Raw genomic sequence first — 13,724 nt, forward strand, 5'->3', positions numbered from 1 at the left:
GACAGTCCTCAGGACAGTCAGGACAGAGGTAGTCAGTATGTCTAGCCCTGGTAAGTAGATACCTGCCTCTCCATTCTGAGAGGGGCAACTCTTAGGTGTTTTCCTCCAGCCTCTAGAGTTAGAGTCAGCCATTAGGGTCTGTCTCAGTTGTCCCAGAGAGGACAGGAAGTAGCAGCTTCCCCTGAATGTTTTTTTTTGCGGGGTGTCAGGTAAGTCTGGCTGCTCCCCAACCAACATTTGGTACAATCTCATATAAAATTTCTTTTGATTGTTGACAATCCACCCAACATGAACCAAGGGAAATGTTTGGCTAATGGATGATTGGATGTTCCATATAAATAGATCCTGCTTTCAATTTTCCCAGTCTGGGATGATTCTGAACCAAGCAAATATTTTTCACTTGGTCCATTATCTAGTCAATGGGAACTCTGTAGGCAAATCACATTCCAAAACAGACTCAACAAACAGGTTCTCTACTAGGGGATGGATAAAGCTGGAAGGGACCTCATAGGCCATCAGTCAAACTCTTTCATTTTACAGATAAGGAAACTGAGGTGCAGAGTGGGTAAATGACTTGTCCCAGTAGCAAAGGGTAGAACTAGATTTTGAACTCACATCCCACAAATCTATCTCAAAATCGTTATGCCACATAACACTGATTAAGCGAGGGTTTCAGTGAAAATCAGCTTTAAATGTGAGGCTTTCAGAGAGCACCATTAACTCCAAACTGAAACCAGGCACCTTTAGGGCTAACTATGCCTCCAAACCAGATTCCTATTTCTCAGACACCTGACTGAGGCTATTTGCCTTCCTTCACACAGGGACACAGACATACATATGTACAAAGAGCCAAAGGAACTCACTGCTCTATCTCCTTTCGATACCTTTCGTTCTCTTCTGCGGCCTTCTGAGCAATCTCCTTCTTCCTCCTGAAAAACAACTCTAGGTTGGCATTTCTAGAACATCTTATATTGATTTAATTTTTCACATGAGAAGAGTGGCAAGCTCTCCTCTCTCTAGATTTTCCTCTAAGGATCCTCTGGGTGGATCCAGGGTTTGATGGAAGGTAGACAACATTCCAAATAAGAAAAGTAAATGAATTTTCACAGCTAAAAATGAGTGGGCTTTGGTCCCATCACCTGGGACCCAAGGAAGAGAGGTTCTTATGGGTCTGGTGTGGGAGAAGGAGACAGGAAATAGCTTTCTGACTATTCCTTGGAGTAAAGAGATCAGCTCAGGGCTGCAGTAAGTAGAGATTCCTGGGAGTTTGACTAGAGGTTCATTAAAGGAGGCTAAAATCTCCTTCCTGAGTGTTTTCAAAACTGACGTTCTTCTCTGCCTGTCCTGGGCTACTTATGCTCCCTGAAGGTAGAGAGATAGATTAGATGACCACCATCTCATGATCATTGACAATCCAACCAACATTAACCAGTTAACGCCTGGATATTCCTTATCACCAACTCCTTTCTCCATAGGAAGCTAATGCCTCCAGATTCAATTTCTAATAGAGCTGGAAGATGGGAGAGGAAATATTTTGTTTTCTCTTCATATTTCTAGGGCTTTGCACAGTGCTTGGCACATAGTAGGTGCTTAATAAGTGCTTAATTGATAGTTGATTGAATGTGGTAAATTCACTTTTGATTGGTTTTATACTCGCATGGGATAGTGCATTAACCTGGGGTTTAAGTAAATATAGAAAAGAAATTCAAATAACTGAGGGGAAAGAAATTATAACTCCAGCTTGTCGTTGTAAATTTTAAAAAATGCTTGAAAATGCTGATTTCTAAATAGTCAAAGGATTTGAACAGGCACCTACTTCTTAAGGGAAGAGATCCAAGTTATCTATAACCACATGAAAAAAATGCTCCAAATTACTAATAATTCAAGAAATGCACATTAAAGCACCTCTGAGGCTATATCTCATACCAATCAGATTGGCAAAGTTGACAAAAAAGGAAATAGCAAATTTTGATGAGGTTGCGGGAAAACAGACATAGCAATGCACTGTTGATGGACCTGTAAATTGGTCTAGCCATTTTGGAAAGCAATTTGGAACTATGCCCCAAAAGTTACTAGACTGTGTATGCCTTTTCATCCAACACAGCAATATTACTATTAGGTTTACACACCAAAGAGATCAAAGAAAAAAAATCTCATATGCACAAAAAATTTATAATATCTCTTTTGGTGGTGGCAAAGAACTAGAAACTTAAAGAAGGTGTCAATCAGCTGGGGAATGAGTGAATAAATGAGGGAAAATGAATGAGATAGAACACAATTGTGCTCCAAGAAATGATGAAGGGGATGGTTTTAGGGAAAAAAAGACAACCAACAACATTATAGAAATGAACGATCTTGGAAGAACGCTGATCAACACAATGATCAAATGTGATTCTAGGCAACTAATGAAGAGGAATGCTGGGCCTCCTGACAGAGGCAATGGACCAAATACACAGGATGAGACATATTGTTGGACAGTGTCAATGGAGAATTTGTTTTGCTTAACTCTGAATATTTGTTAGCAAGGGCAGGGGGCTGGGGTGGGTGGATAGAGAAGACAGGAGTAGTAGGTAGCAAAGGCCCTAGCCCCAGTCCTTTTCCCTGGGCCCTCTGTTCTCACTGTCTCTCTTTCTCCTGCTGCTCTTGGAGGATTTTGTTGGACTCCATTGCCAGACGCTTCTGTAGCATCAGCTCCTGCCGATCCAGTTCCCGCTGCCTCACTTCTGCCTGCCGCTCCCGCTCCGTCATGAAGAGTTCCCGACCCTTTTAGGATAAGGAGAAATTTGTTCCATGGTGATCAGATTGTGGTAGGATGTACTCCCAGGTTCCCAATTCCCATCACATTCATGCTATCCCATTTTTCCCTACTTCAGAATCTTATCATTGGTTCAAACCTAGGGCATCAGGAGGGACATGAGGATGGATTTAAGCCTTCAGGCCATGGAGTTGGCACCAGTTTTATTTGTCCCTGATTCATCATCACCTTTCTCTTAAAACCTGCTCCTCCTAACTTCCCCATCTCTCAATGTGTTGCCATCTTTCTAGTTACCCAGACTTGAAATGATGAAGTCTTATTTGACTCCTCTTCCTCCTCAAATTTTCTACCCTTTATTTAGTCAGATTCTAAACTCCTGCTACTGGCTCACATCCATCTCCTTTCCTCTCTACTGCTACCACCTACTTCATGATGTCATTACTTCTAGCTGTGACTATTTTAGGTCTCCTAACTGGGCTTTCTGCCTCTAGGCACTGTCCCTTCAATTCAATCCATTCACATACTGGCAGAACTTTAGCCATCTTCTGAGCACTAAAGTTTACAAATGACCAAGTCTGACTTTCTGCTATAATGTAAGCTTCTTGAAAGTAAGGATTATTCATTTCTGTCTTTGTATCTTCATTACCTAGCATAGTGCCTATCATAGAGTAGGTGATTAATAAATGCTTGTTGGTTGATTCACGTTCAACAAATATTTACTAATTGTCCACTGTGCTTATGCCTATCATACTAGGTGTCAGGGATATAAAAATAGCTGTGATGCAGAATCTGTTCACTAAGGAATTAAAGGTTTATGGGAAACATAGGGAATGTAGGGGTAAGTGAGAGGAGTACAAAAGTGGCTAGGCAAATGTGATGAGATATATGAAAAGGGAGGGATTATTTTTTACCTAGATGGGGAAGGGGGAGTTGGGGAGATCTCCTTCAAGGAGGAGATAGCATCTGAATTAGGTCTTGAGGTAAGGGAAGGACTTCAAATGACTGAGAATAGAGAAGATATGGAGGCATGTAGGATTTCATGAGCAAAGATGTGGAGATGGAAGAAAGACAAGAATGCAGGAAAAGACAGTACAGCCAAGCTTGGCTAGAACATATAATCTGTGAAGGGAAATAGGAGGAGATAAAGCTGAAGAGGTAGGTGTGAGCCAGAATGTAGAGAGAGATTGAACCCTAGGATCAGGATCTTACCCTATTTGGTGGGCAATGAAGAGCCACTGAATGAAAGTAGATCACTGCAGTGCATTAAGAGAATATTTTGGCCAAAGTTGAGAAGGATGGTTTGTACAAGGGATGAATTAGAGACAGAAGATCAAGTAGGGGACAGTTTCATCCACTGAGGTGAGAAAAGAAGCTTTATTTAATAAAGATGATTATGGTTGAAGCTTAAGAGAGGGGAATTATGTGCTAGGTAATTTCATAGGACTGGGTAAATGACTGGATATGGGGGATGAAGGAGAAGAAAAAGATACAGGTAACACTAACATTCCAAGCCTGTATGACTAGAAAGATGGTGGTATCATTAGCAGGAATGAAGTTAGGAGGAGGGGCAGGTTTTGTGAATATGATGAGGTGCGGGATATGTTTGAATTTTTGGTACTAGCACGACTTCCAGATGAATGAATGAATGAATGAATGAATGAATGAATGAATGTTGATATATCCAATTGGAGAGTCAGACTAGAGGTCTGGGGAAAGGTAGAGGTAAAGATCTAGATATATGTTATGTTTTACAGAAGTGATCATTGAAGTCATGAGAATAAGTAAAATCACCAAGGGAAATAGTGGAGAGAAGAAAAGAGGTTCCAGCACAGAATCATGGGAGAATGCCAAAGTGTATGGGACAAGACCATGCCATTTTCCTACTCAAACACCTTCAGGGACTTTTCATTGCCTACTAAATAAATTACAGATTCCTGATACTGATTTTCAAGGTCATCCATTCTCTTGTTCAGTCTCATTTTTTCTTACTCTTTTCACATACCCAATGCTTCAGCTAAATTGGGAGATTCAGTATTTCCTGATCAAGATCTGCACCTCTCACATCTTGGTGCATTGAGCTCAGCACGTCACCCCTTACAGAAAGACTCCCTTCACATCTCCGATCTGGTGATCACCTTTCAGGCATGGGTGTCACTTCTTACAGAAAGTCTTTCCTGATCTTCCTTAAAAAGAAGTGATTCTCTCTCTCACCACTACAAATCTCTCAGGCCAATTTGATCTCTGTTATGCCTTTAATCTTTTCTTGACTTGATTATAGATATTTGTGCACACGTCTCTTCCCTCCTACTAAACAATAAGTTATTTGAGATCAGGGGCCCAGTGTACTTTTTATCCCTGGTGCCTAGTATCTAGGAAGTACTTAAGAAATGTTGGCTGTCGCTGAGACTTCTCTTCCCATGTCAGCTGAGATTCCATTCATCCCGGATTACTGAGAGTTCCAACTGGTCATTGTGGGGGACAATATTGAACCCTCTCAATGCGAACTACATTTAGCTGCGGGATAGGAGTGCAAAGGGAAGATCATCCTTTCCAAAATTTAAGTAAGTCCTGCAAGGAAGTATACTCTGAACAACTCTTTCAATTCAGACCATTTCCAAATGGTGACATCCTGAGGGAAGAGGAGTTCCAGATAGGGGCAGAGGATACGGAACATTAGGTCATTTTTGACTTACAGCTCCAGCTACAATGGAGATGGTCAGGCTTCGACTGCTTTTTAGCACATTTACAGCCTGTAAAGATAGAAGAATGGTCAGTTAACATCTAGGAAAGCAGCTTTCCTTGCTAGAGACAAGGAACGAGAGAAGGAGAGAGAAGGAATAGAGAGATATGAAGACAACTTCAGAGGGACAGGCTCCTCAGGCAGATGTATCTCACCTCTTTGTGATCCATGTTGGTGAAGTCAATGCCATTTACTTCGACAATCTGATCTCCTGTCTTGAGAAGTAATGAAACATAATGACTGTGAGAGTCAGTGGTGTAAAGAAAAGCATGCTGTACTCACAGTTAGGATCTGGGTTCAAATCTTGACAGAGTAAATTCAGTGTAAATCTCTGAGTATCCTTATTTGTAAAATGAGGGGGTTGGACAAGATGGTCTCTACGGACTGTATTAATTCTGAATCCTCTGACCCTGTGTCATTTGTAAACTTTAAAATCTTTTTTCAGATGCTTAGGAAATGGGCTCCAGTGGTGACAATATAAAGGCTAATTCTTCTCCTTGTGTTTCGAGTGTCAGGAAGAAGATCCCTTGAGGACTTAGGGCTTCCGTTCCTCCTTGATTCCAGGGACAAGTGGAGTTGGCCTCCAGAACACCTCTACCAATTACTCATTCATGCTTGAAATTCTACAATTAGAGATTCAGTTATTTGACTTAAGATTCTGTCCCCTTGGGACATTTGCTATAGTCTTTTCCTGTATTTAGGTGCCAGAGGTACCTGGCATCACTCAAAACAAGCTAACCTGTAATTGAGATATGCTGCCACCAGGTGGTGGCAGGGTCCATGTCAAGATTCTCAGAACTCAAGTAGGACGTTTCCTGTTTGGTAGGTAGCAGTATTTGGTCCCTGCCAAACTTGTGACTGAAATGTTCACATTCTTGCATGAGGTCAGGCTGTGACTGGGAAAAGGGCAAAAAATCAACTGTCCAAGGTGTCTAAGGGAATGGGGGAAGAAAAGGAGATATGTGCACCACTGAGCTTGGAAAAGGCTATTACAGAAAGGGGTTTGGAGATATTCCCAGTTATATGGAAGTCAGTCATACAGATGCTAGACCTCACTATAGAAAATAGGGCTGTGGATGATGGAGGTAGGGCACACTCACTCACCTCTAGTCCAACCTCTGCAGACAGCGAGCCTGGCTTCACATTGCTGATAAAGATACCTGGCTTCTGGGTGGGACCACTTGAAATGCTGACACAAACAGATCAGAAGGGCAGGCTGAGGGCTTGATCCCTCTATCTCCTATAGATATCACTCTATTCTTATCCCCCCACCCCAATACCTTAGTCACCTGTCAGTTTTATCTCTTAATATTCCCAGGAATGACAATTACCAGCTGACTTCTTAATAATCTCCTGATTGTTAGCCTGCCCACTCCCATGTGTGTTAAACACATAGATTGTCTCTTATGTTTCTGTATCCCTGCCCTAGTATTTAGTATAGTGTTCTGTACAGAGCTGGTTGTGTGTATGTATGTGTGTGTGAGAGAGAGAGACAGAAAGAGACAGAGAGACAGAGACAGAGAGACAGAGATGGAGAGACCGAGAGAGAAAGAGAAAGAGAGAGACAGAAACACAAACAAAGAGAGAGATACAGAGACAGAGACAGAGGGACAGACAGACAGAGAGACAGAGAAAGACAGAGAGACAGACAGAGACAGAAACAGAAGGGAGAGAGAAAGAAACAGATGGGGCTAGGGGTGCACATTGCCACCCTTTTTATTTGAAAAGCAGTTACTAGAATGTGGCACAGGGCTGGGAACTGGAAGAACTACTTTCACATCTTGGACTTGAATTTAGTTATCAGTGTGACCTTTGGCAAATATTTCACGTTTCTTGGCCTCAGTTTATTCATATGTTATGAAATAATACTTGCATTATCTACTTTATGGGGTCAGCGCAAGGAAAGTCCTAACAAGCCTGAACAGTTACATAAATGTGCTAATATTATTAATAGAGAGCTCTGTATAGATTTGAATTGCTCATCTTGGTGTTTAGGCAAAACAGTAAGAGCTAATGAGAGAGGAGAGTTGTGTGGGGCGCAGAGTGATAAAATGGAATCCTCACCTAAAAATATAATCCATGTGACCACTACTCACCTGCATCCCAGGCCTCGAGAACCAATCAGACTGATGAAGACTTTCTTCTCTCTCCTTTCTCGACTCCCAAGAGAGGGCAGACCACCCCTTCCACCCTGTAACAATAGAAAGAAATGAGATATGTCATGCTGGACCTGTGCATGCATGTAGCCTTAAAGAGGAAAAGCAGAGCCAATTCAGGAAGCTAGGAGGAGTCCCTGTACCTCTTCTCTGAGCCACAGAAAATAATAAATGCTTTCTTATCCATCCATCCATCCATCCATCCATCCATCCATCCATCCATCCATTCATCTATCTATCCACTCTGTTCTGAGCCTATGGCTGAGCTATATTGCCTACTCAAAAACTCATCACCTCTAGAGGGACATTAATTTGCTTAAGGGTCAAGCTGTATATATGTCAGTCTGGATAAAGGGTCATCCATAGTGGGAACATCTTATTCAAGCTGGTGTGCACAGGGAATACATCTTCCCCAGCCTCACCTAGCTCTTGGTCCCTGGGGCTCATTTCCAACAAATGTAGTCCCTAGTTCACAAGTATAAAGGAGCCCAATTCAGGCCAAATCACTCTCTGCTCAAGAATGACCTATATTAGGACACCCATGCCTTATTCCCAGTACTAAGGTGAGGCATCATACTTCTTACCCCTGACTCTGCCACAAACTGGTCCACAAACTGCCATTTGAGCGACTCATCAGGAGAGCTGAGGGGGAGAACAAGTATGGTGATTAGACAGCTGCTGATGCCATGGGATCAGTCTTGCCCCACATCTGAAGACCTCATTGTCCAAGGGATATCTTTGAGGGAGTGGGGTGGTGGTGGAACTGGTTATGTAGCTATCAAACCAATTCAAAACGGAAAAAAAAATCCCAACAATTCCTATGGAAGAGGGTCAAAAAACTAAAGGCACACTAAATGCAAGAGCTAAGGGTTGAATCAATATCCCTGGTCAGCTGAGAGTAGGGGCTGGAGGCTGGAGGCAGATCGGAGATAGGAGAGCAGAAGACAGAACAAAGGAAGACTGACTCTCCACTTACTTTTTCACAGGGATCATGCCAATGTCTGGAGGAGAAGAAATATGAGTAAGAAAAACAGTCATCCTCCCAATTTCCCTCCCCACCTCCTCACTGCCCAATAGCTAAGAAGCTGCCTCCATCCCCAATTTCAGCATTGACTGTACTCACGCCTCACTTTGATGGACACGGTTTTCTTGGTTCGGATGAGGTTGATGATTTCCTCATGGGTACAGGAAGATATAGAGTATCCATTGATCCGGACAATCTCATCACCAAGCTTGGCAGGAGACAAGGAAAAGACTATGGATTTAGAGACCTATTTTACAAGGCGCAATGAGGGGATAGGATTGACTGGGAAGACCAGGGGATGTGCCATAGTAGGTCTCATAAGGTATTTCTGAGGAAGGGGCTCATTTATGACATAATGCAGCACGATCTTGTAGCAGTGGATGCACCATGCCAAATGAACCAAATTACACTAAATAGTGCCTTTGTGCTCCAGGGAAGGTTAATAATTTAGTTACCTTTTGTCATCAAACTGATAAAACTTAGCACTGGAAGGGATCTTGAAACATCACCTGGTTCCAATTCACTGTATTTTGGAAGGTTGATCCCCAAACCACCCCAGAAAGATGAGCTAATAATCTTGTTCTTAAAAACCTTCCTTCTCCCCCTCTTCCCAAAAAAGAAATTTCCTTAATTTCCGTAAACAGTTTAATTGAATTTATTAAGAATCTTCTATGTTCTAGGCATTTTACTAGACCCTGGGGAAACAAACACAAGAATAAAACATTCCTTGCCCTCAAGAAGCTTATAATTCTACTGGTTACAACCAATGGTTGTACAAGCGATGGTTACATCTTGGTAACATGGGAAACTGCTACACAGGATGCTTCCATCAAGGATAATACATCAGCAAGCATTTTTTAATTAAATAATTTTAAAAATCTCTACAAGATGCCATCCACCCTCAGAGAAACAGAACACAGGTGGAAATAAATGTATATATGTGTATGTTTATGTATGCCTACGTCTATGTATGTTGATTTTCTTGATATCTTTTTTATATCACTTGTATTTCCCAATTCAACAATTAACTACCAACCATGTGCCAGGCATTGGTGCTAAGTAATGGCAACACAAAGACATCCCTTGTCCTCTGGGAGCTTAGAGAGCAGGAGCTGAAGGCAAAGCTATCTTAACAGAATCACAGTAGGCACAGAAGGGTTGGTGACTGCAGATTAATGAAAAGGACTAGAAACTAGGCCACATGAACATTCGATGTTTAAACTGGGGATGGTTAACTTGAAAAAGGAAAGATTTGGAGGAGAAATGATCACTGTCTTCAAATACCTAAAGGGAAGTCATATGGAAGAGACACTTGACTTGTTCCACTTAAGAGCAGAGAGCAGAACTCACAGTAATAGAGGGAGGTTACAGGGAGCTGAATTTTGGGTCAAATTAAGGGGAAACTTCTAACAATCAACTATCTAGAACCAGAATGAGGTGCCCCAGGAAGTGGTGAGCTCTTTAGCACTAGAAATATTCAAGCCTGGGCCACCTATCAGAAATTTCCTTCCTTGTTATCCCTAAAATCCAGCTCCACCATCTACTTTCTTGACCCTTCTAGTGGTCTGGGGGCTGTGATTTCCAGCTTCTCTGACCATTGACTTTGCTGAGGACAGGCTCTTTAAAGAACCTGAGAGTTCCTGGTTCAGCTAATGCAGCCAAAGTCTTCGAATGTGCCCAAGTTTCTTCTTGGGTGATAAGTGCGGTAGGGATGAGGGAATACAGATCAAGCCTGACATGCCCTTGATTATTCTACCAATTTGGGGAATGATAAAGAAATTAAATTACCAGTTCTAGGTCACTCAACAAGTTAGAGTTGTTTTTGACAGGGATAATGGAATGGTATTGAGAGGCAGTGTGGTTTGTGTAGAAAGAAGGCTGACTTTGGAGATAGAAGACCTGCGTTTGAATCCCCCAGTGGAAGCTTACTTCTGCATGAACTAGGGTGAAGATCACTTAATCTTCCTAGACTTCAGTTCTGTCATCTGTAAAATTAAGGGATCAGGATGGCTAACACCAGCTCTATGTCTATGATCCCATGATCTCTAGCTTAATAAATAGTGATGTCCCTGAAAAATCTCCATGGAGAAACATACTCTGATGAGCCTATTGGGAAGAAGGAACAGAAGGGCTGGGCCCTGCAAGCTTGGCTAAATGCAGCTTCCCAGGAAGAACTGGACTAAACTCAAGGTGAGCTTGTTGCTTGTCTGGCTCCTGAGAATCCTCTAGCTAAGTGTTAAGTTCACTGGCTCCCCTACGCTTGACCCAGAAACATGAATACCAAACAGGCTGAAACTCACATTTTCCAAACCCCCATTGAATTCTCCTCTCTCCTTTCCCAAAGGAAACTTACTCCACAATCCCAGGCTTGAGCGGCTCTCACGGTATCCCCCCACCTCTGCCAGCTCAGGTTTCTAGATTAATTTTCTCTCGTCCTCACTCTCATACACCTTGGGAAAAGCCCTTTGCAGAAATGCCCCAGATGTGACTATCTGAGAAAGTGGGACAAAGAGAGATGGTCATACTAGTCCATGAAAGGCCTTGAGCTTGCCAATTAATAAGCAGAGAGACATCAAGGACAGTCGAAACTCAAGAGTTTCAGCCTCATGTCCCTCCCAATGCCTCAAATATCTGATGAGTAATTACCCTGGGAAAAGAGCTTAGGACAAAAATCAAGGGGGTCCAGGGTGATGTTATGATAGCAAGTCATTATGTCCTTTCTCAGACCACATTTCTCGTCTAGAAAATGTGCTGGGATGTAGGGGAATAATGCAGGGGGTGAAATTTCAGAAGCTGCTGGCTTTACGATGAGACAGCGATTTAGAACAAAGCGCTGTCTGTCAGCTCCCAGCTCTCACTCAGGGCTACACGCTATCTTGTGCCATCTGGCTCCAGAGCCACATGAAGCCCTGGTTTTAGCAGCCCTGCCAGGGCCCTCAGACATTACTCAAAAACCCTCCTGGGAGCCTGGGAAGGAAGTCTGAGGGTCTCCTTTGTTTTCAGGCACAAGGTACAGCTCTGACAGAGGCTGACCTCAGAGCTCCATCCGTGCCTGGGAGGATTCTGCTTATGGCAGCCCTGAAGAGCTGGCCAGCTCCACAGAAGGCCCTGTGGTTACTGCCTCCAGCCTTCAAGCACCCCATCCAGTCTTGTAGCACTGGAGCAATCAGGCAGCATCAGGGGTCACTTTGGGGAGGAGTGTTTGTGAGATTTTTTAATAACCACCATTTATTAAGCACCTGCAGCATGCCTGGGGATACAAGACAAAGGCAGAAAAAGAAAACAGACTCAGTCTTTGAGAAGCCTTTCTCTATCATGGGAAACAAAAGAGTCTATAAATAGGCACATATAAAATATATAATGATAATAAAAATAGCTAGCATTTGTATAGCCCTTTAAGGCTTACAAAGCACTTAGCAAATAGTATCTCATTTGATTCCCACAACAACCCTGTCAGGGAGATGCTATTTATATCCTATTTTAATAATGAAGAAACTGAGCCTGGAGGAAGTTAAATGACTTCCCCAGGGCAATAAAGATGAGCGCTTACTAGTAATTTTAATAGGGGGAGACAACATATAGGGGAGTGCATCTAGGTGGGAGTGTTTGGGTAGAGTTGATGTGATCATTAGTCTGTGGAGGGGACAAGAATAGGGGCAGGTTTTGACTGAATAACCCCTTTCTACTCCTCACCTCTAAGTTTTCTGAGCAAATGGTACCTTTGGGAGTGAGACAAAATTGGCCAGGATTGCACTGACTCCAATAGACTCCATAGATTCGCCTCCTGAAGAAATAATAACTAGGCTAACTGTGGATTTAGACTCAGATCAAAAGAGATTGAGGTGATTTTTGAGAAAAAAACTACTATGGGGGTTTGGGGGTGGGGTGGGGGCAGTGCACATGGAGATCAGGAAATGCTTCATGTAAGTGATGCTTCAGCTGAGTCTTGAAGGACGTTCAGGATTTTGAGACACAGAGGTGAGAAAGCGATGCATTTTGGGCATGAGAAGAGCCAAGGCAAAGACAAAGAGGCAGAAGATGGAGTGTTATACAAACAACAGGAAGAAGACCATTGCCTGATTTCTAGGAGTTTGGACTAGCCAGCTGAACTGTCTTAGCTCAATGACCCTGCTAGGGGATGGACTGACTCTGAGCTCCCTTCTCCACATTGGGGAAAAGGGCAGCTCAGAGCTGTGCCCAAGGACTCAACCAGAGGCTAGATTAGAATTCAGAACTTACTGGATCTTAATAGTCATGACTGGATAGGCAGCTGGGAGGTTCTACTACCTACCCCTTGCCAGGATCTCCCTTCACTCACCTGGAGCCCGACATTGTCGGCTTGTCCTCCTTTGATGAGGTGGGATATGAAAAGGCCACACCCAAATTCCAGGCCCCCACGTACACTAATGCCTAGACCTTCAGGATGTGTCCGGTCTAAGCGCACCTCTTTTAGCTTCCTGTTGAAGAAGATAAAGATGTCCAACCAGAAATGAGTTCCTGAACACAGCCACCCCTTCCTTAACCAGCTAATGTAGTACTCCTCGTATGTGTGCATCGAGAAGACCCTTTGATTTCAACGACTAAGTCCCCGCCTAACACTGGGCTCTAACCTCACCCCTCCTTGCCTACCTTCCCCATCATTTCCTCAATTCTGTCCCTACCTGGAACGCCTGGGTGTCAGCTGGTCATATTCCACCTGGTGCTTCAATGGGATCAGGGGCCGGACAGCATCAAACAGTGGCAGGCGATTGGGTTCATTGATCACCAACTTCAGGTCGCCCACCAGTACAGAGACATCCATAGCCCTTATAGGAAATGCAATGAAAGAGCATTTATTTGGTGGATTTTCCAGGCCTTTTCCAGGCACTATGCCAAGTATTGGGGATATACATGTTAAGAAGTCAACATTCTAATAGGCGAACACAACACATGTTGGGGGGCTGTGGTCAGGGAGGAGTGTTTTGGTAATGTTGGTTGTATCTTTGTTTTCAGGGATAGAGACAAAGAAAAAAACAGGATGCCCAAAGTGTCCTTTTCTTGAGGATGAGA

General features: G+C 43.1%; 1 protein-coding gene across 2 annotated transcripts in view; it reads right to left on the bottom strand.

Moving 5' to 3' along the window:
• The window catches only part of USH1C (USH1 protein network component harmonin), a 64,513-nt gene that overhangs the window by 37,117 nt on the left and 13,672 nt on the right, over nucleotides 1-13,724 (bottom strand). For both annotated transcript variants that reach the window (XM_072619630.1, XM_072619631.1), the window contains exons 3-13: nucleotides 13,337-13,480; nucleotides 12,994-13,132; nucleotides 8,775-8,883; nucleotides 8,628-8,652; nucleotides 8,236-8,293; nucleotides 7,592-7,686; nucleotides 6,600-6,684; nucleotides 5,651-5,710; nucleotides 5,449-5,505; nucleotides 2,621-2,763; nucleotides 864-929 (exon numbers count right to left, since the gene is read on the bottom strand). In XM_072619630.1, coding sequence (XP_072475731.1) covers nucleotides 864-929; nucleotides 2,621-2,763; nucleotides 5,449-5,505; nucleotides 5,651-5,710; nucleotides 6,600-6,684; nucleotides 7,592-7,686; nucleotides 8,236-8,293; nucleotides 8,628-8,652; nucleotides 8,775-8,883; nucleotides 12,994-13,132; nucleotides 13,337-13,480 — 981 coding nt within the window. The remainder of the gene's footprint in view (nucleotides 1-863; nucleotides 930-2,620; nucleotides 2,764-5,448; nucleotides 5,506-5,650; nucleotides 5,711-6,599; nucleotides 6,685-7,591; nucleotides 7,687-8,235; nucleotides 8,294-8,627; nucleotides 8,653-8,774; nucleotides 8,884-12,993; nucleotides 13,133-13,336; nucleotides 13,481-13,724) is intronic.

Source organism: Notamacropus eugenii, chromosome 6 (genome assembly GCF_028372415.1).
Source record: "Notamacropus eugenii isolate mMacEug1 chromosome 6, mMacEug1.pri_v2, whole genome shotgun sequence".
Taxonomy (NCBI): domain Eukaryota; kingdom Metazoa; phylum Chordata; class Mammalia; order Diprotodontia; family Macropodidae; genus Notamacropus; species Notamacropus eugenii.